Source organism: Hermetia illucens, chromosome 4 (genome assembly GCF_905115235.1).
Source record: "Hermetia illucens chromosome 4, iHerIll2.2.curated.20191125, whole genome shotgun sequence".
NCBI classification, from domain to species: domain Eukaryota; kingdom Metazoa; phylum Arthropoda; class Insecta; order Diptera; family Stratiomyidae; genus Hermetia; species Hermetia illucens.
The window spans coordinates 116,277,940-116,305,290 of NC_051852.1; the positions used below are offsets into that span (position 1 = coordinate 116,277,940).

Consider the following 27,351-nt stretch of genomic DNA (forward strand, 5'->3'; position numbering starts at 1 on the left):
TCACAACGGTAAACTGATAACATTTAACCGCCCATACGATCGACATCGCCCTGGCCTCGTCAACTCCACCGCCCAATAACACCACCATCCCCCCATATGTATCCTTCCTCCAGCCATTCAGGTACCATAGTATTTTCACCGTTGAAACAACAACATAAGAGGGGTTTTCCTGACTTTCCCCTCTATAGCATAAGTTCCAAGATAAGTTAGAATTACCTTAAATTAAGTTTAGTAGCGAAATGTTAGTCTGTAGGAAAAGTTTTAACTGTTAGAGATAAGTCTAGTATTAAATTTAGTCATAAGCTATGTGTGAAGCAAAGAAGAAAAATAAATTGAATGTTTTAACAAAAAAAATCGACCGATCCCCATGAAACAGACACACTGTGGGCGGCACTGCCCTGAACTGAGCGATTTAAATATAATATATCGGGTCAATGCTATCAACCAATGGAAAACTGCGTTATGATATTGCTTCACGAAATGGCGTTCAACAACAAGTGTTCTTTGTGATCAACGTATCAACGAATGTCTCAGATCCGCAGTGTCGCCTGCCTTGACGCCTTCTATTGTTCTGTTCGAATATAAAAGACAATGAACGGCGTCTCGCTTCATGGAGACGAAGATGTTACGTTGGACCAGTGTTGCAACATGCCTTGACCACATCGAAAATGAGAATACCCGCGATTGATATGGGGTTGCACCGATCGTGGAAAAACTGACAGAGAAGTGTCTTCGATGGTGTGGTCACGAAATTTGCGTTAAGGAGAATTCACTTTCCAAGATTGGTGTGAATATCGAAGTACCAAAAGACCAAGAGGTCGACCGAAACCACGCTGGCTCAATACCCTGGATGGAGATTTGAAATCCTCGAGACAGATCAGGCCGATCCCGCTTCTGATCGGGACAAAGGTTAAAAATAAAGAAGAATTGTAACAGAGTTGAATTTAATGACTTGCGTAAGATAAATAGGGCACAAATTCTGGAATCGTCGATATACATATTTAAAATTTAAAAGCTTTTTTGAACTAACAATAATACCCCCTCTAAATTCACAAGCAACGTATAATTAAGGAAACGTCATGAGTTGATTTTTTTCAAATGCTTCCAGGTTTTCCCTTGGCCTCACAAGAGGTTTAACATTATACTTTGCGATTCCTGCACGATATTATTATGGTATTCCTTCCTCCTCTTTACACTTTTACTGTATGTATAATATATATATATATATAAAGCATTAAAGAGGCTATTATCGTCATGGACTTATCCTGTGAGTGTCATTGGGGCATTCAATTTATCTGCCTGTTGGCATAGTTTGTTTCATAATTTCACCGGATTCTGTGTAATATCATATTATCAATGGATTCCAGCCTTACCTTACGTAATCTATGCTATAATATTATGATGATTCCCAGAATCTAGTGGTCAGAATTCTACCTGATACAAGAGCTACCAGTTCCAATCCAACAATTTGCAGTTACTTCCGAGAAGTCTACCAATTCAAAGAAATCCAGAAAGGTATAAGGCTGTGATTTCAACATTCTCTTCCTTCGATTGAGCTCTCACTTTATGAATAAAATATCTACAGATTATTAAGCACTTCATATGTATAAAGTCAAACAGTTTCTCTGAGAGCCTTTCGAGAAAGGCGGATAACACATCCTACTGATAACGAGTGAATTTTGAATAACGTAAGATAACTTAATGAGTGAAACTGAAAAACTGATTATCCTTGCGACATGACTTTATTTTCAAACGCTGCAAGTGGTATTTTCTTTTGTAGAACTTCTGGGAATAAAAACGCGGTCACTGCAAACTTTTCCACGCTAATTGTATATCTCTTGTTTGTTAAGTAGAAGGATTGAAGGAATCCACGAAACACTCCAAAGATTTACATTTTCCCGAGAGCAGTAGTTTCCATGCATTTCTCTCTCTCAATGGCGGCCGGATAAAGTTTTGTGTTGACTTTGGTGTCTTTTTGGGAGACTTACTCCAAACGAACATTACAGCCATCCATGTAATCGCCGATGCATTCTAATTAGAGCCATGAAATTGAATAATGTACAAGCTTTCGGTAGATTTTAATGACGGAGTATTACACGAAGCATGGAATAGAGATACAAATTAATTAACCAAAACGGACAGAGTTCAGTGTTTGCATCATTCAATTGCATGTCGTTCGCACTGGGCTTTAGAAGAGATGTTAAATTTCCCTTATGATATACAGAAAAGTAATTAAAACTGGATAACCGAAGAAATAGTTAGAGAATAGTAGGGAAAATTGAATTTCAATTTTAAAAGTTTTCATCTTTTGAAAATATATAAACTTTCAGAACGTATCTATAAAGTTATTTTTGAAATTTGATACAAATCATAGACGGGCTCGTAAGGCGCAATATCGATATTTCACCATACTCTATCATAGTTCACAAAATCAAATGATAATACCAGAATGTACCTTACCACTAACATACATTACTCTTCAAGTGTACTATGGAGACAGAAGTTCAAAGCACATAAATATCAAATCCTTTTGTATTTTTTGTTTAAACTATTTTCTATTCCATAAATACCAACTCATTCCTCATCCTTCTCCTATTTGCAGCTTTCCTCCATCTTTGTTCCTTCAGCAACTCCTCCTGCATTTGGATAATTGCGGAGCCAACCGCAAGCCACTTCTCCTCGGACTCCAGCATCTCAGTAACCAAGCTCTCCGGGGTCCCGCTCCTGGCCAGCACCTGGTTTAAGCTCCTTCTCTCCATCGCAAATCGTGGGCAGTGAAACATCACATGCTCTGGATCCTCCGGTATGCCATCGCATCTGGGACAGTTCGGAGAATCATCCAATCCAAAGCGGTGCAGATACTGCCTGTAGCAACCACCGTGTCCCGTGAGGAACTGGGTAATGTGGTAGTTGGTCTCCCCATGTTTTCGCTCAAGCCACACCCTAATGTTGGGAATGAACCTGTGCGTCCACCGACCTTTCGTAGACTCATCCCATCTGCGTTGCCAGAGATCAAGCGACTCTGACCTTGCCGCATTTCTACGCTGTGCATGCGCCTCCATACGTCTTCCATTGTACAGGACACTCATTTCTTTGGCCAAAATGTCAACCGGGATCACGCCTGCCACCACCAATACTGCCTCATCTGATGTGGTTCTAAAAGCACTGTAAACCCTCAAAGCCATCCGCCGGTAAACCGAGTTCACCTGCTTCCGTCTCTGAGAGTTTGCAAGCGCCTCTGCCCACACAGGCGACGCGTAGAACAGAATGGAGCACCACTCCGGCTAGCACGAACCTCCGGCAATGTTTCGGTCCACCAATATTTGGCAGCATTTTTGCAAGTGCCGTGGTGGCACTGGCTGCCCTTTGGCATGCATACTCTAGGTGTTCCCTAAAACTCAACTTGGTGTCAATTATTACCCCCAGGTATTTAAAAGCCGGCTTTGAGACGACTGTATGTCCACCGACCTCCACTTTCACAGTGTTATTTTTTCTGCGGTTCGTTATTAAGACCGCTTCCGTTTTCGCGTCCACCAAGGTCAGCCCGGCCTTCTCTAGCCAGGACTTTACCGCTCTCACTGTTTCCGTCGCGTAAACCTCCACATCTACTGGGTGTTTTGCTGCAACAACCACAGCTAGGTCATCAGCAAAGCCGACAATTGTAGTCCCCTCTGGGACGGGAAGAGCAAGCACCATGATATTCCACAACAGGGGACCAAGTACCGATCCCTGTGGAACCCCGGCTGTGACAATGTACTTTTTGGGGCCCTCATCCGTCCCGTACCAAAGAGTCCTCTCTGAGAGGTAGTTTTCCACCAAATTCGCTAAGTATCCGGGGACACCTATGTCAGCCAACGTCCCTTTAATTATATTCCAGTTGGACGAGTTGAATGCGTCTTTGACATCCAACGCCACCACGGCACAGCAGCCGCCAGAAATCAGTGCACCTTTTGCCAGATTTACCACATTTTAATTGCGTCCACCGTACAGTGGGCGCGTCGGAAACCAAACTGGCGTTCCGACAAACCATTGCTGGCTTCGACGATGGGCAGGAGTCTGTTGTAGATGACTCTCTCCATTATCTTCCCCATTGTATCCAACAGGCAGATAGGACGATACGACGCTGGGTTTCCAGGTGGCTTGCCAAACTTCGAAAGCAATACCAACTTTTGCTTTTTCCACTGGGCAGGGAATATTCCTTCTTCTAGGCACGCCTCGAAGGTGTTGACGAAAAGGTCGGGCCTAGTCTTCACTGCCAGTTTCAAAGCTCGGTTGGGGATGCCATCCAAACCTGGGGCCTTGTTGTCACCGAACCTACCACATATTTCCCTCAGCTCCTCCATAGTTACAGGCGGTGTTATGCCGTCATTTAGCTGGACAAAAATTTGCCTTCCCTATTTTCGTGGTGAGGGCCCAGAGCGGTAACAATCTGTTTCAGGAGGCGCGGACAGGTCACCTGGGGTGATTTCCGCAGCCTTTTCATCACCACTCTGTAAGCCTCGCCCCAAGGGGTTATGTCGGCATGGTCGCACAGCTGTTTGAAGCAGTTCTTTTTGCTCCTCCGAATGGCTTCCTTTAGGCGGCCACGCAATTGCTTGTGTGCCTCCTCTCGACCGTCGCCACCGGGTTTTCCCCTGAGCCTCTGGCAAAGCCTCCTTGCCCGAAAACATGCGGCTCGCAAACTTGCGATTTCGTTGTTCCACCAGTAGTTGGGTTGCCTACTGGGGAGCAATCGCCTTCTGGGCATAGTAGCATCGCATACTTCCGTCACCCATCGAGTGATCTGGGTGGCTTTCTCTCCAGCCGTACCATTCAGGGATATGTCGGATTTGATCACCGCGGAAAACGTGTCCTCCTCGAAAGCTTTCACAATCCACCCAAGCATACCACCCGGCATTCTGCGAAAACTCTTTTTCGAGCTCGGTCCGCCCTTCATCTCTATGCAGATTGCCTGGTGGTCGCTGTGAGTATAGTCCTCACTGACATGCCAAGCGATTCTACTGGCTAAAGTGGCACTCACGTATGTCAGGTCCACTATAGACCCCAGGCCCCTTCCCCGGAAAGTGTACGAAGACCCAACATTCGCCAGTACCACCTCTAGCTCCACGAATGCTTCGAGGAGAACACGTCCCCTCACATTAGTTATCCGGCTGCCCCATTCAAGAACCCACGCATTGAAATCGCCTCCTATTATGATCGGCCAACGTCCTCTTGCATCCAAAACAAGAGCGGCAAGCATCCGCTCATACTCGACGAGTGTAGTGCTGGGTGGAGCATAGCAGCTCCGGTCTTATGTTCCTCCGATTATTTCTTTTCCGCGGTTTTACCTTCCCCCAAGCTTCCGCATCCGCAGCTTCAGACGTACTTTTCATGAACTCCGCCTTTTTGGGAGTTGAGTCCTTTTTCCTTTTCGGGGTTTGCTGGCCTGTTGAGTCATTCAGCTTCTCGCGCAGCCTCTTCCCAGGTTTCTCCCCTTTTGTGTTTTGAACCGGAATTACTTGAGTTGCCTGGTTCACTTTTCCAATCGGCGACTTCACTACTCGTTCATCCTGGGCCTTGGCGTACGTCAAACGGATGCTCTTATCATGGCCCTTATATTTTTGTGAATGTTCCTGCGCTCCTTTATAAACTCACACAGCTCCATGATCTTTTTACCGAGGGCAGTAAAGGCAGCTCCAGACTGATCATTGCCCAAAACATCGCTCGGGTGAATCGGCGTCAGCGATTCTTCCTCATCGAAGACTCCCGCTATACGCTTCCCACTGGGAGTAGCGATTGTGGGGGCTTGTGCCCGTGTGGGAGGGGATCTGCGAAAAATCGAGCTCCTTCTGAACGGGTCCGTCACTGGAGCCTCCCGTACGCTTGTAACATTAGATGCCACAGTAGCCAAGGTTCCCACTAATGAGGCACTGCGGTCGTTGGATATCGACGGCCGGGAGCCCGCTTGCTCACTCCCAAAAACCGCCGATACTGGGTTTCCGAAGCCCTGCACCGTAACTTTATTCTTCTTCTGCTCCTCCATGTTTGGTTTTATTTCTGGGTATCCTTCCCATAGCCAATTTTTATCCACGGGTGGGCGTTTACTTCCCACCTACCCGGCCTGCGCATAAACATGCCCATACACCCACATCTCCGGATGCGTGCATGTGCATGGCCATGACACATTCGCCGAGCATTCCCTTATCCACACGAAGGGTAGTATAGATCCCAGGGTGAAACTACTAAACCCAAATCTACTACCAAACCCAATCTCCACCTACACGTGATGATCGCTGGAAGTTTTTTCCAAATGAGACACTGCAGACGGAGAAGGATGAATGTGAGCCTCCTCTGCCTGAAAATGCGACTAATTGTACCAGTTGGTCCTCCAGGTTGAGCGTTGGGTAGGGCTGACAACCCTACATGGAAAACCGAAGCTACTAGACCACGAAAGGAGCCTCGGACTGAATGGATTTTAGAACAATGAACCCGGCAATGTTAACGGAATAAAAAATTGGCGCTCCCTGTACAAACCGAATGCTGCTCAGTAACTAGCCCATACCTTTTCCCAATATAAGGCTGGTGTAACAGCTTTGCAATAGATCCACTATATATTACAGCGGTCATCCAGTAAACCATGTGCTCGGAGTAGGTTTCCCAGTCAGCGAAAAAATTAAACTTGCTGTTATCGGTTTTGATAACATAAACGAAAGCTTACACACTCTGTGTTGGTGAGGCAAATTTAAAAATATAAGTCCCATTAACGTTCCCGCCCCTACACAGGAGACAGCAGAGTCGGAGAAGGATACGTTCTATGAGGCAGCGGACCCCCAGAACCTGCACCAGGTATGATATCCAAATTATACTTGGAGATTTTATCAGTCAAGTAGGAATGGAGTCCGTATTCAGGCGATTCGACGTAACGGACTGGGGATTATCCAGTTAGCAGTATCGCACGAAATGGTTGTTGGAAGAACTTGGTTGTGGCGGAAAGCGATCCACAAACATACGTGGGCTTCTCCAGAAGGGACCACTTTCATTCAAATTGACCACGTGTTGATTGAACGCCGCCACCTCTCAGCCTGGCAATTTAGGCTCGGATCACTTTCTCTTTGGTATAGTGCTCTGGGCTCGAATTAGAACACCGCCTAGTATTCTTTTTGCCAATCAGGTGAGAGTGAAGTTTCGCAGCTTCGATTTCATTCTGGGTAGGTTCCTCCAGTATACATCTCTTGATGATTTGACTATTTTAGCCGGATAGCTGGCCTCTTATACGTCAGTGATGACTCTGTTGAGCCCTTCCACCATAATTTTAATTACGTTTCACCACTGTTTCACTCACCTGCAGATGAGCCATATTGTTTTTCAAGTGCCTTGTTTTGGAGTCTCAGTCTGTTCTCCTGGGATTCCTTATTATTCTATCTAACTCCGAGTTGCCCTCAATGTCGAATCAGATTATTTCTGTGATCCCGCATAGAAACTGATCCGACACCCTCCAAGTCTTGATCAAGCCGCTCATCAGAATGTTCCCTAAAGCTAGTATCTCTTGCCTGGTGCGGGTCACAAATGTACGCGTGTTCTTTACATTACATATTTCTAATTTATTATTGACAATGAATTCTAGAAGGCAATCATCTCTTCGATTAGTGTCGCCTCTTCCCCACATCTCACGGTGGGTGTTGGCATCACAACCGAGATCAAAAAGTATGACTAATTCTAGTGGGATCCATGTGTGGTCTCCTGGGAAGTATCCTGATGGCACCACTGCCTCTCGAGTTCTTCCCCCGGCTTCCTTCCTCCTTGTAGACCGCGAATCTGTCCCCGGTACACCCAGGGTTCTTGAAACCCCACTAATGTTATTCTTGGAACTTACCCTTGCAATTAATCCAGATGCCGTTTTTGCATAGTGGAGGTTTACCTTTTATTTGTTAGTGCTGGCCCTCGGCTCCGCTAGTACGTGGAGCCCAATGTCGCAGTATTAGCTCCCTCCTCTAACATGGCACTCCCTTGCGTTTCGCTGTGGGCCTTGAGTCTTAGAAGGTGTATATCTATGTTGCCCTCTCCTCTTCTGTGGGCATAGTCCGCTTCCTTGCTCGGTCCTACCCTTTCAGCCTCTATGGCCTCCATGATTCCATCGGGGACCTTGGTTGGGTTTCCACCCGGTGCGTCCTCCGAAGTATCCTTCCTTTTGCAAGGGCACCTATAATTGATGAGGCAGCTGCGACGTTTAGCTGTCTCTAAGGAGCGGTCATCTACCCTGACTGTGATTATGATTTACTGAGTTTACCTTTGCCCTCCTCCTTGCTTCTAAATACTCTCCACAATCAATCGATGTTTTGAATGATAAGGAAGCATAGAAGATTTTTCGTTTCAGTGGCTGCGACTGTGGGAAGGTAGGCCATGTGTGCCCCTGGTTTATCATCCCCAGCACATGTGGACAGTTTCGTTCCCTTCCAGTTTAGCGACTACAGTCCTAAGCCAGTCTACCAGTATAACACCTGGTCGAGGGCGTATACCGGTGGACATGAGCTCCTTATTCCATCGATGAGGTACTCAATTATTTCCTATTCCTCATGAGTGAGTTTTTGTTCTGGAAATACTTTTATCAATATGACCAGTCGAATGCTCTTGACCGCATTAACTTACCGCGTTGTCTTTTCTTTTATATGGATCACTACTAATCACCATGTTCACATCAAGCTCTTGAACTATCTTGCCCAAGAGATGTGCCGCCTCGCAGTGGTTTAGGTGTACCTGAATAATCCACATTTGTTCCTTGATTTTGGATCTCTTTTATGCAGCTACCACTCTCCGCTTTCTCCCGCGTGGCTCTTATTACTAAAGCCTGCATCCTGGCATAACATGCATTCAGGGTATTCCTTACAACTACAACATCTATAACAGATAGCAGGAAGCACTTTTTCTCGAATCCTGCATCCGATTTTCACTTTGCCAACTTCTTACCGATTACGTTTCACAGTATACTTTTCACAAGTTCTTTATAGCGTCGACACTCTCATATGATATTTGGAACTTTTACACTAATTCCTCTCATATGTAATCCTTCGTCGTAATCTCGTTGAGATCCCTCGCCGCTTTCATCTTAAATGTTCTATGCAGAAGGATAATTCCAGAGAAATTCACAGCTATTATCAAAGCCACATACGACTGCGCAAAATAGCAAAATGGGCATGCTACATCGAGGTAAAATCTCAGAGAAATTCGAAATCAAAACGGAGTCCACCAGGGTTGCATTTTCCTTTTCGTTAACGGTGACATCCTCCATATTGTCTTGGCTTTTGGTTGTTAAAGAGTTCAATGGACAATGTCATCTTTCCTCAAATACCTAGATTAACACTGATGATATCTGCTTGCTCTTTTGCCAAATAATGGGTTTTAGCCAAATATCTCTGGATTTGGCGAAGCAGGCAAGCAGAGTCGGACGGAAGGTTCTTAGTCACCGAAAAGTTAATTTATTTAGAAAACGTTCTTTCTCCAGTCGACGGCATTGAACTCGATATTGCTCGCCGTATTAATGGCACTAGATTCGCCATCGCTATTTCGACAAATGCAAATGCAGCACTTTCAATATCAATATCGAATTGTTGCGCGTTCCGCAGTAAAATCTTCCCTGCACTACTATATCAGGGTAATAAATAGATGGCAAGTGAACCCCACCATTACTCGGAAGCTCCAAACAGTTCATATCTTGCCGTAACACCGGAGTATTCAAAGGCAATAACAAATGATGAACTTGGTCGGACCAGAGGCTTGTAGACATGTTGAAAACGGCGAAAGAAGGAACATATAAGTCACACATTGCGACATGAAGATAACTTAATTGCGAGTGATAACATGCAATCGAACCAACTACTCAGGACGAACGAGTTGCGCTGGAATAAAGTGGCACAGAAAATTGGAGGAAGAGTACAAGCTTAGTTATGGGACAGCGACAGCGCTTAAGTGCGGTTGACACACTATGCCCCAAATACTGGTTTATAGTAACCATAGATGTATTAGCTGCTTATAAGAGAAGCCGGAAAAGGGATGCCAAGGAAACTAGAAGTAAGTAATATAATGGTTCAAATCATTAGGACCAGCTGCCAATAACCAATACAATACAGAATTAAGGCTGTCATGCCTTAATTAGGTTATTATTGATAGTATATGATGCATAAACGAGGAGAAATAGCAGTGATATAAAGACATCTTACAAATTAAGAAAGATTTTTCGTGTGAATCGTTTATCAAGTAATCATCATCATCAACGGCGCAACAACCAGTATCCGATCTAAGCCTGCCTTAATAAGGAACTCCAGACAAGTCCACGTAATAGTCCTGGTTTTAATTTACATAGAGAGCAATGTGTAACACGAAGCTTAGGGCCGCTCTCGATGGTGTTATAGTAACATTAACTGCAGCCAGGGTCGCGAGGAAGAAAAACTGGGCCTGGAACCAAAATTGATCTAATTTTGCTCCAAAATCCGGAAAACTCTAGACATGAGAATCTCCCTCCCCTCCCCATGCTCTCGACGGGCCTGTTCAGAGTTGGCTCCCAAATTTAAGGAAATATTAACCATTTCCATTTGCGACTGTTATCCATGCTTCCGATAAACATACCAATGGTCATGTCCTCAGGAAATAATAGTGAAACTGTTCCTTGATTATAACCAGATGGGACAAAACATTTAAATTTACATACATTAATGTAAGAACGGAATTGGAATTGGAATTAGATGCCGCCTCAATCGAATATTAAACAGACCATACTACTGTTACGTCTGAAAATATATATTCATGCATAACTTTACGGATATATTTAATATTCTATATAGAGAAAGTGCACAAAGACTAATAATATCCTTTTTTTCTATTCCAGGTCCTGAAGATGTGCTCATTTACAACACATCGAGTGGACTGTATCATCAGTCCGTTACATTAACGGCTCGAATGTGGCCACCGATTGAAGCTGGTCCCCCTTCAACAGTCTGGGGACTTCCAGCAATAGTCTGGGGTATTTTAATTGGTTGCTTAGTTATTGTTCTCCTGGTACTGGCAACATTGTTTTTCTGTTGTTGGTTGCTACCGCGTAAACGAAAATTCTTAAGTCCAACTAGATATTGTACAACGAGTCCGGGTAAGTTAGGCTTCAGACTTATTTTTTAGGGTCTAAACATGCTTTCTCTAGACTCTCTTTTTCGTGCATGTATTTATTGTAATTCAACCCATTTTTAAAAGTAGGTAAAATTACTAACTGCTTTAAATAAATATACAAATCCATAGAAGTTTTCCTAATTTCGAAAGAAATAAGTGATGATGATGATTCGATAAATAATAACGCCTGATTTCGGCGGTTTTAATTAATTTACTTTTATTCATTCTGTTTCTTTCTATGCAGCAAGTGGACACGACAACATAAGTTAATATCTTTTTATCTAATAAAATCATCAACCTCATTTCAACTGTCTTAAACTTTTCAGTGGCACATCGATCATCAATTGTAGCAAAACAATGGACCGAATCTGGGCACATGGTTGTACCGATGACGATTGGAATGGTGCCACCTCAATATAGTGCACCACCAGCTCCTCCACCTCATCCACGGCCACCGCCAACAAATCAACGAAACACCGAGTATCCACCGAGTCCCGCTTGCGGAACATCATCAATGAGTCCTAGCGATTCAAAGTGTAATATTCCGGAAACACATAAGTCAATGTGGGCTATAAACCCATTATACGCTTCAAATACGGGTAAGTGACTACAGATTTGGTAAGGGTGTAAATAAGAGATGTTGTTTCTTCTATGCTAAAGAAATTTTCTACCAAGAAATATTCTCCTAGTTTTCTTTTTATCCGAGCTGTCACAATCTCGGCAGATGCTGGATTTTACCTATTACTAGCAATAAGTGCCAAGCATTTAGCTCGGATGATCCTACCTTCTTAAAAGATAAAGGGGTGTTGCTGATGGTAACCGATGGTAAGCTAATGGGAACATCTGTCGATAACTCCCCGTAACATCGAGCACGTATGCAAAATGGCATATTTATGCATGGTTTGAGCCAAAGGCATCAAAGGAAATCATAGGAAATTTAGGCGCAACACCTGCACCTGGCAATATTATGGGAACTACAGCCACCTTTCTGTGATGCCAACACGTGAGGCTTGTTGTGTGGTATATTTGAGATGAATTAGAACTTGCCGATGCCAATACATGCTGGAAGCAAAACTATCGTGTACTGCCTTCTGCTCATACTGGTAAACCGAACATGTTCCCATAATCAGCCTATCTTTGTATGTAACGTTCATGAATCACCTCAAATGCCTTCCCGTACAATGCCGCTAGAAATGAGATGGTCTCTAACGCCGAACCACACATTCTGGACCGCTCTTTCATTATCAGCTTTTTATAAGCTTGCATGGCGTCTCCGTAAAAAGCCCCGAGCACACAACTATCTGTTCGACAAATGCAGATCAACAAATGGCAGGCATTGCCTTCGATGGATCCACTCTTGGTCTAACTTCACCCTACTCAAAGCAAAAGCCTTTCTTTTTCCTCCGACCATTTTTACATAGAATTCGGTCTGACTATTGCAAGTAAACAGATTGCGATACAAGGACGGAATCCAATGAAAACGGACTAGGGAAAGTAGAATGAAATTCTTGACAACAACGTGCCGCTCCCTAAATGGCTAAAGACTTCTTTGGTAATAGAAGATCAATTTGGAACTCGGAGTAGCCATCCACAACACAACCCTCCGCGACACCTATAAGAGGGAAATGGATGCCGCAATAACCGCAGTCAATAGAGGACCTGGAGATGAAGCATCAACTAATGATCTTCACAACCACCTGAAGAACGTTATCATGGATACGGCCACAAATATACTTGGCCCCAGCCGCAAAAGGAGTCGGAACGGCTGGTTTGACGATGAATGTAAGCTAGCAACGGAACGGAAGAATGCCGCATACCGAGTAATGTTGCATTCTCAAAGAACGCGGGCACGCGCAGAGACTTATCACGAACTCCGTCGAGCGGAGAAGCGACTTCACAGACGGAAAAAGGAAGCCTGGGAGAACCAACAAGTCTGTGAACTAGAAAAGTACAGGGAGCAACCGCACCAGGCGCGGAAGTTTTACCAACAAGTCAGCAGGATGAAGCCTTATACACCTCGATGCTCATCCTGCCGAGACAAAGAGGGAAATCTGATTACCGACAGAATGGGCATATTAGAGCGATGGGTTGAGTACTTTGATGAGCTACTGAACAACCAGAACATCGGCGAGTTGGAGGTCCCGCCAACTGAAGACGACGGACAAATACTGCCACCACCAAGTTTAGGAGAAACAGTCCGTGCAATTCATCGGCTAAAAAAATCATAAGTCGCCAGGAACCGATGGAATTACAGCCGAATTGGTTAAATATGGAGGCGACCAGTTACACCAAGTGGTTCATCAACTTGTGCTCAAGGTATGGGACAGCGAATCAATGCCTGACGATTGGCAGCGAGGCATAATCTGTCTCATACATAAAAAGGGAGATATCACACAGTGCAGCAATTATAGAGGTATCACGTTGCTGAGTACCATCTATAAGATATTCTCCACTATCTTGCTAGGCCGGATAGCCCCATACGCCCAGAACATCATTGGCCCATACCAAAGAGGCTTCACTCCAGGCAAATCAGCAACAGATCAGATTTTCTCTCTGCGGCAGGCGATGGAAAAACTGTTGGAATATGGACAACAGTTGCACCATCTGTTCATCGACTTTAAAGCCGCCTATGATAGCATAGCCAGGGTAAAACTGTACACGGCCATGAGGGAATTCGGTATCCCGACGAAATTAATAAGACTGACTAGGCTGACCCTGACCAATGTGCGAGGCCAGATAAAAGCAGCAGGATCACTCTCAAGACCATTCGACATCAACAACGGTCTACGACAAGGGGATGCGCTATCATGCGTCCTCTTTAACCTGGCCCTCGAGAAGGTGATCCGTGATGCTGAGGTGAATGCAAGAGGTACGATCCTCTTCAAGTCCACCCAACTACTGGCCTATGCTGACGATATCGACATCATAGGAAGAACCACCCGAGACGTTCAAACTGCCTTCATCCAGATCGAGCAGGCGGCGCGAGATCTTGGGCTGCACATCAATGAAGGCAAGACAAAATACATGGTGGCAACGTCAGCACCGAAGACGAATCAACCAACAACATCAAACCGCACTGGTCAAACACAAACACGAACAAGAATAAGGATAGGGGAATACAACTTTGAGACCGTTGACAATTTCTCCTATCTAGGGTCGAAAATCACAACCGATAACAACTACGATGATGAAATCCGCGCACGGTTGTTGTCAGCCAACAGAGCCTACTTCAGCTTACAAAGACTGTTCCGCTCGAAACGTCTCACCATAGGGTCAAAGCTCTTACTGTACAAGACTATGATCTTGCCAGTCCTCATGTATTCCTCGGAAACTTGGGTTCTTAGCAAGAAAAATTGCGAACTCTTGGCCGCGTTCGAGAGAAGAATCCTCCGAAGAATTTTTGGCCCCCTACATGAGGATGGACGATTCCGTAGCCTACACAATGATGAAATCTATGAGCGATACCATGACCGTCCGGCTGTGGATAAAATCCGGCTCAATAGGTTACGGTGGGCGGGTCACTTAATCCGTATGGATGAAGATGATCCCACCCGGAAAGTCTATAAGGGCAATATCTATGGTAGGAAAAGAAGACGAGGCAGACCCTGCCTAAGATGGAGCGATGGCGTGGGCCAGGACGCCAGACAGCTTTTAGGGATATCGAATTGGTGGACCTCGGCGCAAAACCGGGATGTCTGGAGTTCCTTATTAAGGCAGGCCTAGACCGGATACCGGTTGTTGCGCCGTTGATGATGATGATGATGAGTAGCAAACTTTTAAAATTCTTTGAAGAGATTGTCCTTATTACATGAGGAAAACGCGGTAAAACGATTTCCTGGTGGAACCAAGAACTACAAAGGCTCAGAAAATCAATCGGACGACTACTGAATCGTGCTTGTAAAAGCAATAAGGATGAAGACTCATTAAACTTTACAAACTCACAGCGCAAACGTTCGAAGTGAGACTCCTTGACAACAAACTGTGAGGAACTGGAAGGCAAAAGACAGACTACAAGCCTATGCAGAATTCTTAAAAGGGGTGAGTCCGCCAAATTAGACTCTCTTAGGAAACAGTATGGAGTTTTCACGAATTCCAGAGTTGAGTCAGTACACATTCTCTTGGAAGTACACCATCGAGGAGAACAGACGACAGAGATGGAAGGGAAAAAGGGGGTGAGAATGGTGGTTACCAATCAAAAGTTGGGAGCTGCTATACTGTGCTTGGAGCATGGCCAATAAGTTCCCAAAAATTTTGTGATGCCGCGAGAGAACATGGAGTTGATGATACTTTAATTAAGTGGACCTATGCCATGCTAACGCATAGAATGCTATTTGTTAAAGTGGGTGTCGATCGCTACCTCACAAGCGAAGCATCGGAAGTATACCCCCTAGAAAGGGTATTATCGCTACTTCTGTGGGGTATATTATCAACTCGCTACTATGCAAACTGCAAAATTTGTCAACACACGCCCAAGGTTATGCGGATGACGTGGCTATGCTAACTGTTAGTCGAGATTTTAGAATGGTGTGTAAAAATATACAACGCGCCATTGATTTGATTGACAGTTGGTGACTCAAGCATGAACTTTCAATAAATCCAAATAAAGGCACGAAGGCATTAATGAGGAATCTAGATAATCTTTGCCTTCCTTAGGTGAAGACCAAAACCTTTCAACTGTCCGAAGAAGTGAAATACCTCCCAGATATGAAGCTTTTTGGAACAAACATGTATAGGTAAAAAATGAAACGAGCTATCACAGCTTATGGACTGTTCAAGCAGATCTTTGTATCAACATGAGAACTTTGGTCTCAATGATTGGGAATGAATCTAGTTTTTGCAATGCCTTCTAATTCTTGGCAGTCAGCAGTGATATTCAACCTGCACTGAGGGTGTTGAGCAGTCCTCTGTTCACCTCTAAATCCAGCAGGCGCGGGTAGCATCACATCCACTACCGGAAATCCTGCGACATATAAACGAATCTCGGATATTCCGTTAGGGGATTTTAATACAGTAGAGCAACCTGCAAATTTCGAACCTTTATTGCTACCGAAACGTCAACAGTGCTTCAGAAAGAGACTAACTTAATGACTACGACCTTTATAATTTGGTTATTGAAAAGAGTTTGTGGCTAGTTTCTGAAATGTGTGCACGCTCCTGGGCAACGGCATTGAAGGCCTGTTTCTCCAACTTGGGCTCTGTTTCTCCAACTTGGATGAGCATTCTCTAAAAAGGTACTGGTGACGGTAGCAGCAACGGTAAAAGGTTTGTAGACTTCTGTAATATCCAAACCCCTTGTCATCAACCCCATACCGTTCGAGCATAGGAGCTGTAAAAATATCAATTGAGTTTGGACTTATCGGCAACATACGTCTAATTTGATCGATCATTGGGCGATTAGCAATAGATTTATTTGAATACAGGTGACAAAACCGGTGCTGACATTAGCCTCGAAAGGGACTATCGTCTAATGATCACTTTTCTTTGCCTGCGTGGCACTCTTGTGTTTGCTTGCAAGGGAACAAGAGAGCTTAAACTTTCTTTCTGTGCAATCGACACAAACTCTTAACCACCCACCTGAGAGAATGAGAATTGGAACGCCGTCAAAAGTATCTTTATTGCAAGCACAAATGAACTTTTCGACCACATCCCAAAAGAACATCACAAGACTGGCTGAGTACAGAAATATATAGACGAGTCGATGAACGCAAGGAACTGAGAGTTGCAACTATCAGCAAGTGGGGGTGAGCGCGTAGCGACAAGGTAAAGTACGAAAAATACAGCATAATACACACCGTGAGAAAAGGCATTCCAAAATCGCTTTGGCAAGAAAAGCAGAATGCGATTATCTTTGCCGGTACCACGGCCAAGTGTAGTAAACCCGCCGGACTTGATGGTGTCACACTGCGAAGAGAGGGATGTTTGCGAACTTCATCACGGTATATCACATCAAAGGACACCTCAAGAACCTAAGAAATTTAAAGTGCGATTGCATCTGGTTATCTAAACTTTTTGTTGACGTCCTTCATATTGCTTTGACTGCTAGCAAGTCTGACAACTTGGTTGCACGTCTGTGGCTAATGTCATGAACTTGTACGGCAAGTAGGAAGCATGTACACGCATCATAAGAAAATGTGCCTACTCCATTGCTAGTTATGCTATGCAATGGAATCCACTTTCCCAATATAGCCGACAAAGGAGTCGCCTTAGAAACATATGGTGTGAAACCGTAGAGTAGGAGTGTAAGCTAATCGAGAAGTACTGGAGAGAACTGAAGCCCATTTCGGTGAAGCAGAAAATATGGCATACAGGGATGACTAACGCGTTACGTCCAGTTTAGGGGATATTGATAATCCTATATATAAATGTGCTCATCCAGAATCACTAACCGTGCCGAAGTAATTCAGGAAAAGTTGTACATGAAATATATACCTGTGGCCAAGACTGTGCGCCAACAAGCTCTTCCTTTGACATAGTATCATGCCAGCGGACTCCGATGATGCGACGCAGACAGGTATTGACAGAAGCTTGGAACTTTTGAGTAACAGTGGAGTTCACTTTCGATGTGCTGCTCCAATATAGCAACACAAAAAGAACACTAGTACAGAACAATCTCAAATTGATCTTAGTGTTGAGATAACTGCATTTCCAGACTTAAGACACGGCAGCGAAAGTGATGGTGTTTATCTTCAGTTCAACTCTATTTGCCTTTTTTTCCAAATCCAGAGTCATTTGACCACGGTCCATGACCCGGTGAGAGAGCAAATAGATCATCAGCGTCATCAGCGTAGTCGAGATATTTGAGGAAAAATGTCAGGAAAAAAAACACACTTTATTTTTTAATGCCGAATAGTGAATCTTTTATTCATTCCTCGGTATTTCGAGGACCAGTTGTTCTCTTCCTCAGTTTTTGTCTTGAATTTTGACGAAAAATCACTGAGTAAGAGGTCAACTGGTTCTCGAAATACCGGTATACGATGAATTAAAAACTAACTATTCGGCATTAAAAAATAAAATTTGTTTTTTTTTTTTTTTTGTTGCATTATACCTTTCTAGTGGTTCAGGACATGGAAAGATTTGCGACCACTTTCGTTATGCTGTATACATTTCTGAAATCATTCCGATCTGCGGCATCTTTCGCTTCTCTAACCAGCACAAAAGCAAACTCTCTTTTGTCACGGCGTATACTACCCTGAACTTCTTGAGATTTCGCTGGGTATCGGAGTTCGAGCGAGTCACGCCCGCCATCTTTCGCACTCAGTAAAGCCAGCAACCGAGAAAAGAACATGTTTGAGGCGCGTTACTCAGTGGATCTGCCGTTCGATCAGCAAGATAGCTCTTCCCCTTTCACACACGACAGCCACGTCGTACAAGCGGTCGAAGTTGAACTTAGGGGGTCGCAACTCGCCAACCCTGCAAGAAGTCGCGGGCCCAACACACAAGCGAATGTAAGTGATCATCAGATGGTGATCCCTTTCTAGGCCGATGTCAGCTCCTCTCTTGTTACGCACATCCAGAAGACAACTCCTAAATCTACTGCTGATCGCGAAGTGATCGATTTGGTTGCTCGTACGTTGGCGTTGAAACCCACCTGACCTTATTGCAGGCTCTGTGCTCGAACAGTGTGCCATCGATGACAGGCGGTGAAAGTTGCCGAAATCCACGGACCTCCCATAATTACCGTTATTGTCGAAAAAGGCCGTGTTGCCTTTCACATGTCCGAGTAAGGTGTTGTCAGATCCCACCTTGGAATTACGATCACAATGTCACATTTAGAAAGCTTCCCCCCACTACATCGGAAGTCTCCGTTGGTGTCCAGTTTATATCGCTGAAATACCGCTCAAATTAGAGAAAACGCATCCTGAGCACCCTAGCTACCGTTGTCGTGCAGAGTGCATTCCAGAAACCAATCATATTCCGTTTTCTTGAGGGTATTCTTAAACCCAAACTCACAATGCATTACTTTGGATCACCAACAATTATATAAAAAAATGTATTTTCTTTCACAGTTTTGAGTGAAAATGATGCAGCATATAAATCAAGATCCCTACCATCATGGGGAAAATCCAAACCAAGACCAGTCTCAACAGCTGATGATCTTGAGGAGCTCTACGCTAAAGTAAATTTTAATTCAATAACTTGTCCATTGACCAATCAACATAAATTATTATTTGCAGGTGAATTTTAGTAAAAAGAGGCGGAATCGCATGCGGAACGATGAAGCAGCTATTATAGCTTTATGTCGATCACGTTCACAAAATTTAGCTGGTCTACCCCTGGAACGTGAAGGCGTTGTTATATATGACGAAAGAACTGCACTTTAAGTTTTCCCCTAAATATAAATGAACCACTGAATACAGTCTTTGGAATTCATTGTTTGAAATTTTAAAGGCTACTTTTGAATGGAGTGAATGCTGCTTTACCCAAGTATTGCTGTCAAATTTCGTTCTTTTCTTGGAAAACCCATCTTATATTATGTACTGTGTAAATTGTTAAGTCAAAATTATAAAAAGAACTCAAACCTACAAAAATTATTGCAATTCAGTCTCATAATGACCCAAAAAATTTTAGGTGTATTTTTTTCAACTCCAGAATTGATACATACTTTCACACTTCTTCTCCTTAAAGTATTTATCGAATATTTTCAAATCGAAATATTAAGATCCAAAATGATTCAAAGATGTGAACCGAAGATGTTCTCAAAAACTCAAGATTTCGATTAGTGCAATTTAGTTAGAGTTCGTATCTTTATAATTTCCTATCATCAATATCTCGGGAAAAGGGGAAGGATCGTAAAAATAGATTTAATTCTTCTTCTCTTAGTTGCTCTACATCGAAATCTTTAGTAGCCACGGTAGGTAATGCTATCAACTCCTCCGTTCAACAGTTTCTCCAACACAGAAAAATATCTTCGTCATACATAACTCCCTTTTAACCTTGTTAATTATTTCCAAAAAGCTTCGGCAATCATAAAATTTAGATGAAACTGTTTGTATCTTGGTAACGTACCAAATTTGTGATAAAATCGGATATTGATATCATTGGAATTTTACTAAAAAAATGTTATAGTGGACCACTAATTTTTAAAACGGCACCATCAACGAAATTTCGTTCATTTCGTGGTCGATTCATCCCTGAGGAATTTAAGCGATACATATGCAATTATAACGAAGAATAGCTGAACTAAATAAGATATAGCCGGAATAGCGATTAGTGTTGATAAGAGCGAGCTCAACGTAAATATCAATATAGGGTCCGTAGGTAATAAACTAGAATATGTAAGGAAACATTCAGAAAGGACATGTTAAGAATTTAAGTGACATGTGTGTAGTGAAAACTTACAATTCTAGTTGTACGCTAGATGTAAGTAGATATTCAATTCAAAACGAATTTAAAAATGTATTGGAAACCGGAAATAAATAAGCTGAAATAAATGGAACTATTGCTAATTTTATTCGACATATTTTCAAAGGTTTTGGGTATGACACTATCTTTTGCGCGAAGGCCTATATATTCATACCAACCAAAACCTTCCAAATACCCTCCACAGCCTTTGGGGAGCTACGATTCATGTTTGCAGCTAATTCCCTTCTATGGTTTCGTTCAGTTTCTATTTGTTTCATCGATGTTACAGCTGCGAAACCCACTGCTATTACCTCAAATATACATATAACTCACCAATTGCTCAAACGGACTTTGCGGGGATGTTGCGCCATGAATTATTATATATGCCCCAAAATTTATTTATTTGGAAAAGTCCGTCCTAGTTGGAAAGCTAAGGAGATAATTCAATAGGTACCCCTGATCAAACTCATTCAGTAAGTACTCCTGACCGAATCCCTCTTCTGCAGGATTTGCTATTTCTCAAGTGACAAGTTTTCAGTGTGACAGAGTGGACTGGTCCAATATGATGTATTTCGCCCTCTTCATTGCAAAGTCTAAAACTATTTTATGTAGATGTTTTGGTAGAGGACCGTAACTGCTACCAGTGTCCTCATTCTCACTTTCTTCACTTGCCGAAACTTTGATGTTATAATCTACCATCCTTCCTGCAACACTAATTTGTGATGCCTATAGCTCACAGGTGTCTACCATAAATGGGCCGATTGCTCGAACTCCCTATCGTGGCATGGTTTTCACAGGTACGGCTCTGCTAATCTTAAATGCACCGGTCCCATAAATACTGTTTTTCTTCTGCCCTCCGATTGCCATCAATACCTTTGTGTCAAGCTATCTATAATGGCGGGGAAAAACAATTTGCTCGAAGTTTTTAAAAAAAATTTCTGTTAAAAAACGGATGTATTTTTAATCTTTATATTATATAATATATATGATTTTGTAGTATATCTTATATACATAGTATAGCCATAAGTTCTGTTAGTCGATGCGTATAGCAAGAAATGTTAGGCCGCAGAAACTGGTAACGCTGCGCACGGAGGGTACCTAACCATACTTCACTTCCGTCAGACTTTCAGGTTCCGAAGCTCAGTAGCGCGTAAACGATAACACGATGAAATTCGGTAACTACGAAAAAATAATTACGATTATTGCGTTACTCCAATGTGGGAATACGCCGAAAAAGATTCATAGTTTATGAAAAAAGCGAACGATTCATGTAAAGGATATTAGCTCTATACCACGAACCAGCTGATGTGGTTGACAGGCCGCGTGTGTCGCCCGAATGCCGTGCATGCTGTGCGTGAGCGTGTTCGTCGCAATCCTCTCAGCAAGCAGAAACGAATATCGGCGGAAATGGGCATTTCAACTCGAAGTATGAGTCGTATTTTACGAGAAGATCTCGGTGCGTACCGGCGGTGCGTTAGCCATATGTTAACGTCAAAACTGAAGTAAATACGGCGAACTCAGTGTGCTGATCTTCTGCAACGATTTCCCGGTAAAAAATACCGCAAAATTCTATTTTCTGATGAAAAATTCAACCGACAAAATGATCGGGTATATGCTCACAATTGTTATGAAGCCAAAGAAAATGCTCCGCGAGTCCAACGTGGGGCGTTTCATACCACGAAGTAACTGAAATTCATTTCTGCGAGGCCGGCGTCTAAACCAACGCGAGCGTGGACGAAAAGATGTTAGAGGATGTAGTCGATTCATTGAGCGAATCTTTATTTGCTGGAAAGCCGTGGTGCTTTCACCAGGGTTCGGCCTCCACTCACAAAGAAAAGATAATTCAGCAATGGTTAGCAGCGCATGTTACTGACTTCATAACTGCGGATGAATGGGCCCCATTTGAATCCTCTGGACTACAACCTTTGGGCTAAGTTAGATGAGACTGCCTGCGATCGAACTCCGATTTAGAGAGTTTGAAGGCCAGCATCATGCGTGCAGCTCGAGAAATCTCGTTTCATACCTTGCGTGAAGTGATCGATGCATGACCTCACAGACTTCGGACCTGTATAGCTGCTAGCGGCGAGCATTTTGAATATTTTTTTTCGTTTGAAAGCTCTATATTTCCCTTTTCTAATAGTGTACTTTTTATTACTTCGTGAGAAATAAAAATTTGTTTGACTGACAGAACTTATGGCTATACTGTAGAAGGAGATGTGCAATTTTATTTTTCGAAAGGCTAAACCGCCGTATTTTATAGTTCAACTAATCAAAATTCATGCTATTCGACCGCCTTTTAGAAAACAGAGGATCTGGTTTTTCCGTTATACCATGCAACATGCAGACGGTCCTGGGTCTCGGTCGATTTCTTCGGATGTCCGTTACTCTTCTTTCTTGCAACGGGGTTCGTGTTACGGAATCGAAGTGTGAGATGCTAAAGTTCCTTAGTGACTACTTCATGACTAGAACCTTTTTGCAACGCTTTAGCGAAAAAGAACTTCAGCTTCTCAGGCAATTGTTTTCTAACAACACAATAAATCAACAATAAACTAAGAAAATTACTTTAAGCACGTTTTTCCCAATAAACTAACCATAACTTGGAAAAATTATTTTGAGCACGTTTTTCTTTTTGCCCAAAAAATTGACGAAAATAGCAACAATGTAAGGAATTACTTTACGGCAATTTTTCTCGAAAAGTGAAATTACACATCTAATTCTATATAAGATATGCTACAAAATCATATATAATACATAACATAAAGATTAAAAATACATTCATTTTCATTTCATGATCTCGACTTTGGAGTCGAAGCGGTATGTTATTTGGGAGGCATAAAAATAATAATCATTCCTACGGTATTGCTTTTGATTACATTGGAGATTCTTCCTGACCATATGCCACAAACGTCCACATGCCATTTAACTGAAGCCTGTAAGCTACAACAACTACGCTCGACTCTCCTTTTACCACGAGGACCAAAGGTGACAATTGAAATATAATACCTTCAAGAGGCAGATCATTTCTTGGCAACTCATGCTCTACCTTTCGCTATCATACTAAAGACTTATAGGTAAATCCAAGCTCCACTACTTGATAATTCAGCATACCACGCGTGGTTTAAATCCTATGTCGTACCTAAGGCCATTCTTTTGACGAAACCGCCCATTTTTCATGTTCATTGCATTTCCGAGATATTTGTTCCAATTTAACTTTGAAGCAATTTTGCTTCATTCGATATTTCTAGTTTTTGTTTATGGATTGGGAGGTACCAAAGTTTCCCATCCATTTGATGTCCGGCGAGACCAATTAGAGAGAAATTTTCTTCCACCTTTTTGGGTTATCAACCATTTTTTTTAAAAAACTGACCACTCTCCTTCTCAAATGTTGGAAAAATTGTCTCTACAGTTGGTCCGGTGTCCCACCAAGTAGTTGGCGAACTCAGAACTCCCTCAATCCAAAAGTTAGTTCTGCTTCATCCGGCTTAGGCCTGGATTCCTAGGCATGTTAAAATGACCCACTTCCAGTTCATGTTTGTGGATCTATGTAAGGAAGCAAACAACACCTAAAAGTCAATCCGGCAAGCACCATCTCACCATGAGTTGGCTTTGGCCTGGATGAAACCACATGTCGCCTGTTTGCGGACTCTATTTTCGATAACAACTGATAGGTACTACATTTCATGAAATTTTCCAGATTGATAGTTTCGATCCAAGGGAAGAAAATCAACCTCCATATCATATTTCTCTCATCCATTTTCCTACTGTTTTAATCAGGAAAGAGGTCAGACTCACTGGCCTGGGTTTAGCCTGGGTTTGCTCGCGTCCTGGCTTTCCTAGAAAGGCCAACCTTGCACTTATACCTAGACTTCACCTGCATCAGATGATTTATATAGTTCAAATGAGTTTATTGCCAGTTTACCTAATTCAATGTCACTTTCCATTCGTCTATGTCCATCCTATTATTCAAAATTGTTTCAACCATTCCAGTTTTATTTGTGCTCCGTAAAGTTTCTTCAATATCTCAACGGAATTGGCTGGGACTTTAGCCAGAATCCTCTGAAAATGCATTCGTTCTGAAAGTGCTTCGATAATATTTTCTCACAAAAACTTTTCCACGAGACTCTCTACGAGCGTAGAACTGTGGAGGAAGAACTTCTCAGAAGATCGTTAAAAGGCTTGAAGCACATTGCGGAGGGCCGGCAGTAACGGCACGTGGAAGAAGATAATCACCTATACGGTTGGTGTGGCTGTTTCCTCAAATCTTGTTGTATACGTTGACATTACAGCTGAGAAAAAGCGGTAGTGCGTTTCTCTCCCAGTACCCCGCCTGTCTAACTAGGTAGGATTTCACTATCGTCCCCTATGAAGTAGCCTGATCCTACCATTGCTTTACGAGTTCTTCTGCTGACTTCCAATGCAATTTGGGTAGAAACATAATCAGGATTTTAAAATGAATGAACTCCTGATTTTTTCCAAGAGGCGTCCAAAATAACTCATATATTTTCCCTTTGCATGTCACGAATCTACCTCCCGTACACCAAGAATATTCCAATGTCCTCCCTGGAAATTGCGTTTGCAATTAGTGCAGACGCACCAAGTTATTACGGAATCTATAATTGATACTGCACTTGTTCCTTTTAGTTGCCTCCTGAAATCGGTCGTCCAAACTGATCGTGGCTTTTGACCTCGCTTTGTTCTGAACGCTTTTGACCTCGCTTTGTTCTGAACGCTCTCCATTCCACAGTTCCCATTTTGAACGATTACGAGGTTTAAACACTTCTCTTTCCCCATCGTTGCATCTTTGAGAAAATATACTATCGTTATGTATGCCTCCGCTATATCAGCCCTAGCCGACATGAAATCTCTGTTACTCTACTTTTCTTCGATCCTGCCGTTGGAGGCTTAGATCTGTTTTGAGCATCCGTAAGAGACTCTTTCAGTTTCAGGCCATTTGTTGTCTGGCGTCCTAGTATGCAATCGCTTCGTTTCAGGTGGGGTCTGCTTCGTCTCCTTTTTCTATCATAGATATTGCCTTTATAGACTTTTCGGGCTGGATCAACCTCATCCATATCTAATTCAATTGAGCCGAATTTTATCCACAGCCGGTCGGACGGTCGAGATATCGCTCATAGATTGCGCCATCATGTAGGCTACAGAACATTGTCATCTGATATGGCAGCATCAAACCCTGGTTTCTGTCCTCTGATCAAGAATCTTTATTATTTGATATCTTCACAGCAGATCAAAGTTAACCTTCGCTCTGCAGTCTGACCCCTCACCTTTTCACCTTTTGGGTGTTATCACCTGGTTATCAGTGTTGCCACGAGATACATTCGCCTAATGCAAGCATTTATACGCTTATTTGCTTTTATTTTCGTTATTGATTTCGGTACTCATATAGATGCCACGAATATGGGAGAGTAAAGGCCTTCCTTGTGTAGCCGGCAGTAGCGCGGTAAAGGTAAGGTAAGGTCACAGATTGTGACAATTATCACGCACTAATGGTCTTAGTGGATGAGAGGCTCTCTGAGAGCCACATATCAAGCCCGGAATGCGATACGTTAGAGCACTTCTTCTCGTGCAATTTCGTCGCGAAAAGTGCAACCCCAATTGAAGATGTCTAATTTCGGGCGTAATCATAGCATCTTACGCCACTGATGAAAACAACAACTTATCTCCATTACCGGAAGGCAACGTCCATTGCCTCTGGTACCCGGCCAGCGCTCAAAACCACAGGTAACAGGACGAACGAAATTGTGGTAAATTTTAGATTTGAGGCTTTGCTCGGAAAGAATACTAGTTATGGAGCGCCTTTTCATCCGAACTACGCTGATGTATGAAAAAGCTACTACTGACAGTGAAAGTTCCCGCCGGCATCAGCTTTGTGGTAAAGCGTTAGGAAAACATCATCTGCATAGACCAGTGTGTAGGGCACGGGATGCTGTATACTCCCCGTAACAGTCTCCATCACGAAAAGGATCGTGACCCCCACCGCAAAACCCAAGGGAACTTGGACCAGGTATGGAGTCCGCAACGAGGAAAACCCAGAACTCAAACGAGCGAAAGCTAGAATAGTTAAGGGTAAGTAGCTAGACAGTAAAAATCCATATCATTATCAATGGTTCAAACTTGTAGAGCAACTAACGACTGGGCAACTAAGAAGAAAGCAAGATCTTCTCTTGATATTTGCGTCGTAGGGGAATCGCATCGAAAAAAGTTGAAAAATAAAAAAAAATTATAACACAAAACAAAAAATATTGAATTTTTTAATGTCAATGTCGAGAATAATTTAAGTAGGCCTGAACATTTAAAAAATGGTTCGAACGGTACAACAATTAGCGCCCCAAATAAAGATGAGAGGAAAAGATGCCTCCATTAATGTATATAACTTGCCCACTCTCTTAATGGCACCATCGGGCCCTCAAATTTTATAACAAGAAAGTCGGGGGCCAAGAATTCCCTAATGAACAAATGAAGACTCCTCACTTCAGTTAGAAGAAGAAGAGAAGAAGAAGAAGAAGAGGATGGAAACCTTCCTTCTGAAAGGTTTGGATGCGAAGGAGGAACCCAATGGAATGCTCCGGAAGAGGACAACCGAGATCAAGTTCCTATAAGTGCCCCGCACTAACACCATGTGGTCCGCCTTAGCATTCTCCCGCACTTCTCATGTAAATATGCTCGACAAGCCGGGAGAATGGCCTGATCAGCATCAGGTCGCTTTATTACCAGGCAATTTGAATTGGGCGCTTGCTGACAATTCTCATCCCCGCCCAATTATTGGTAATCCTCCTACCTGGTCGGCAGTGAAATACGCTATTCGAAACCTGCATATATTGCCGTTCTGATAGAACCAAGCTACCACAATAAAGGGAGGCA

General features: G+C 43.0%; 1 protein-coding gene and 1 long non-coding RNA gene across 6 annotated transcripts in view; one reads left to right on the forward strand and one right to left on the reverse strand.

The window, feature by feature from the left end:
* The window catches only part of LOC119654188, a 103,805-nt gene extending 83,236 nt beyond the window's left edge, over nt 1-20,569 (forward strand). For 3 of the 4 annotated variants that reach the window (XM_038059382.1, XM_038059383.1, XM_038059384.1), the window contains exons 3-7: nt 10,859-11,116; nt 11,378-11,398; nt 11,460-11,732; nt 19,140-19,249; nt 19,308-20,569. In XM_038059382.1, coding sequence (XP_037915310.1) covers nt 10,859-11,116; nt 11,378-11,398; nt 11,460-11,732; nt 19,140-19,249; nt 19,308-19,454 — 809 coding nt within the window. In that variant the 3' untranslated portion in view covers nt 19,455-20,569. The remainder of the gene's footprint in view (nt 1-10,858; nt 11,117-11,377; nt 11,399-11,459; nt 11,733-19,139; nt 19,250-19,307) is intronic. The other variant, XM_038059385.1, reaches the window with a different exon arrangement.
* LOC119654190 overlaps nt 1-27,351 on the reverse strand; it is a 36,827-nt gene that overhangs the window by 9,232 nt on the left and 244 nt on the right. The gene's annotated exons all lie outside the window — the stretch shown is intronic.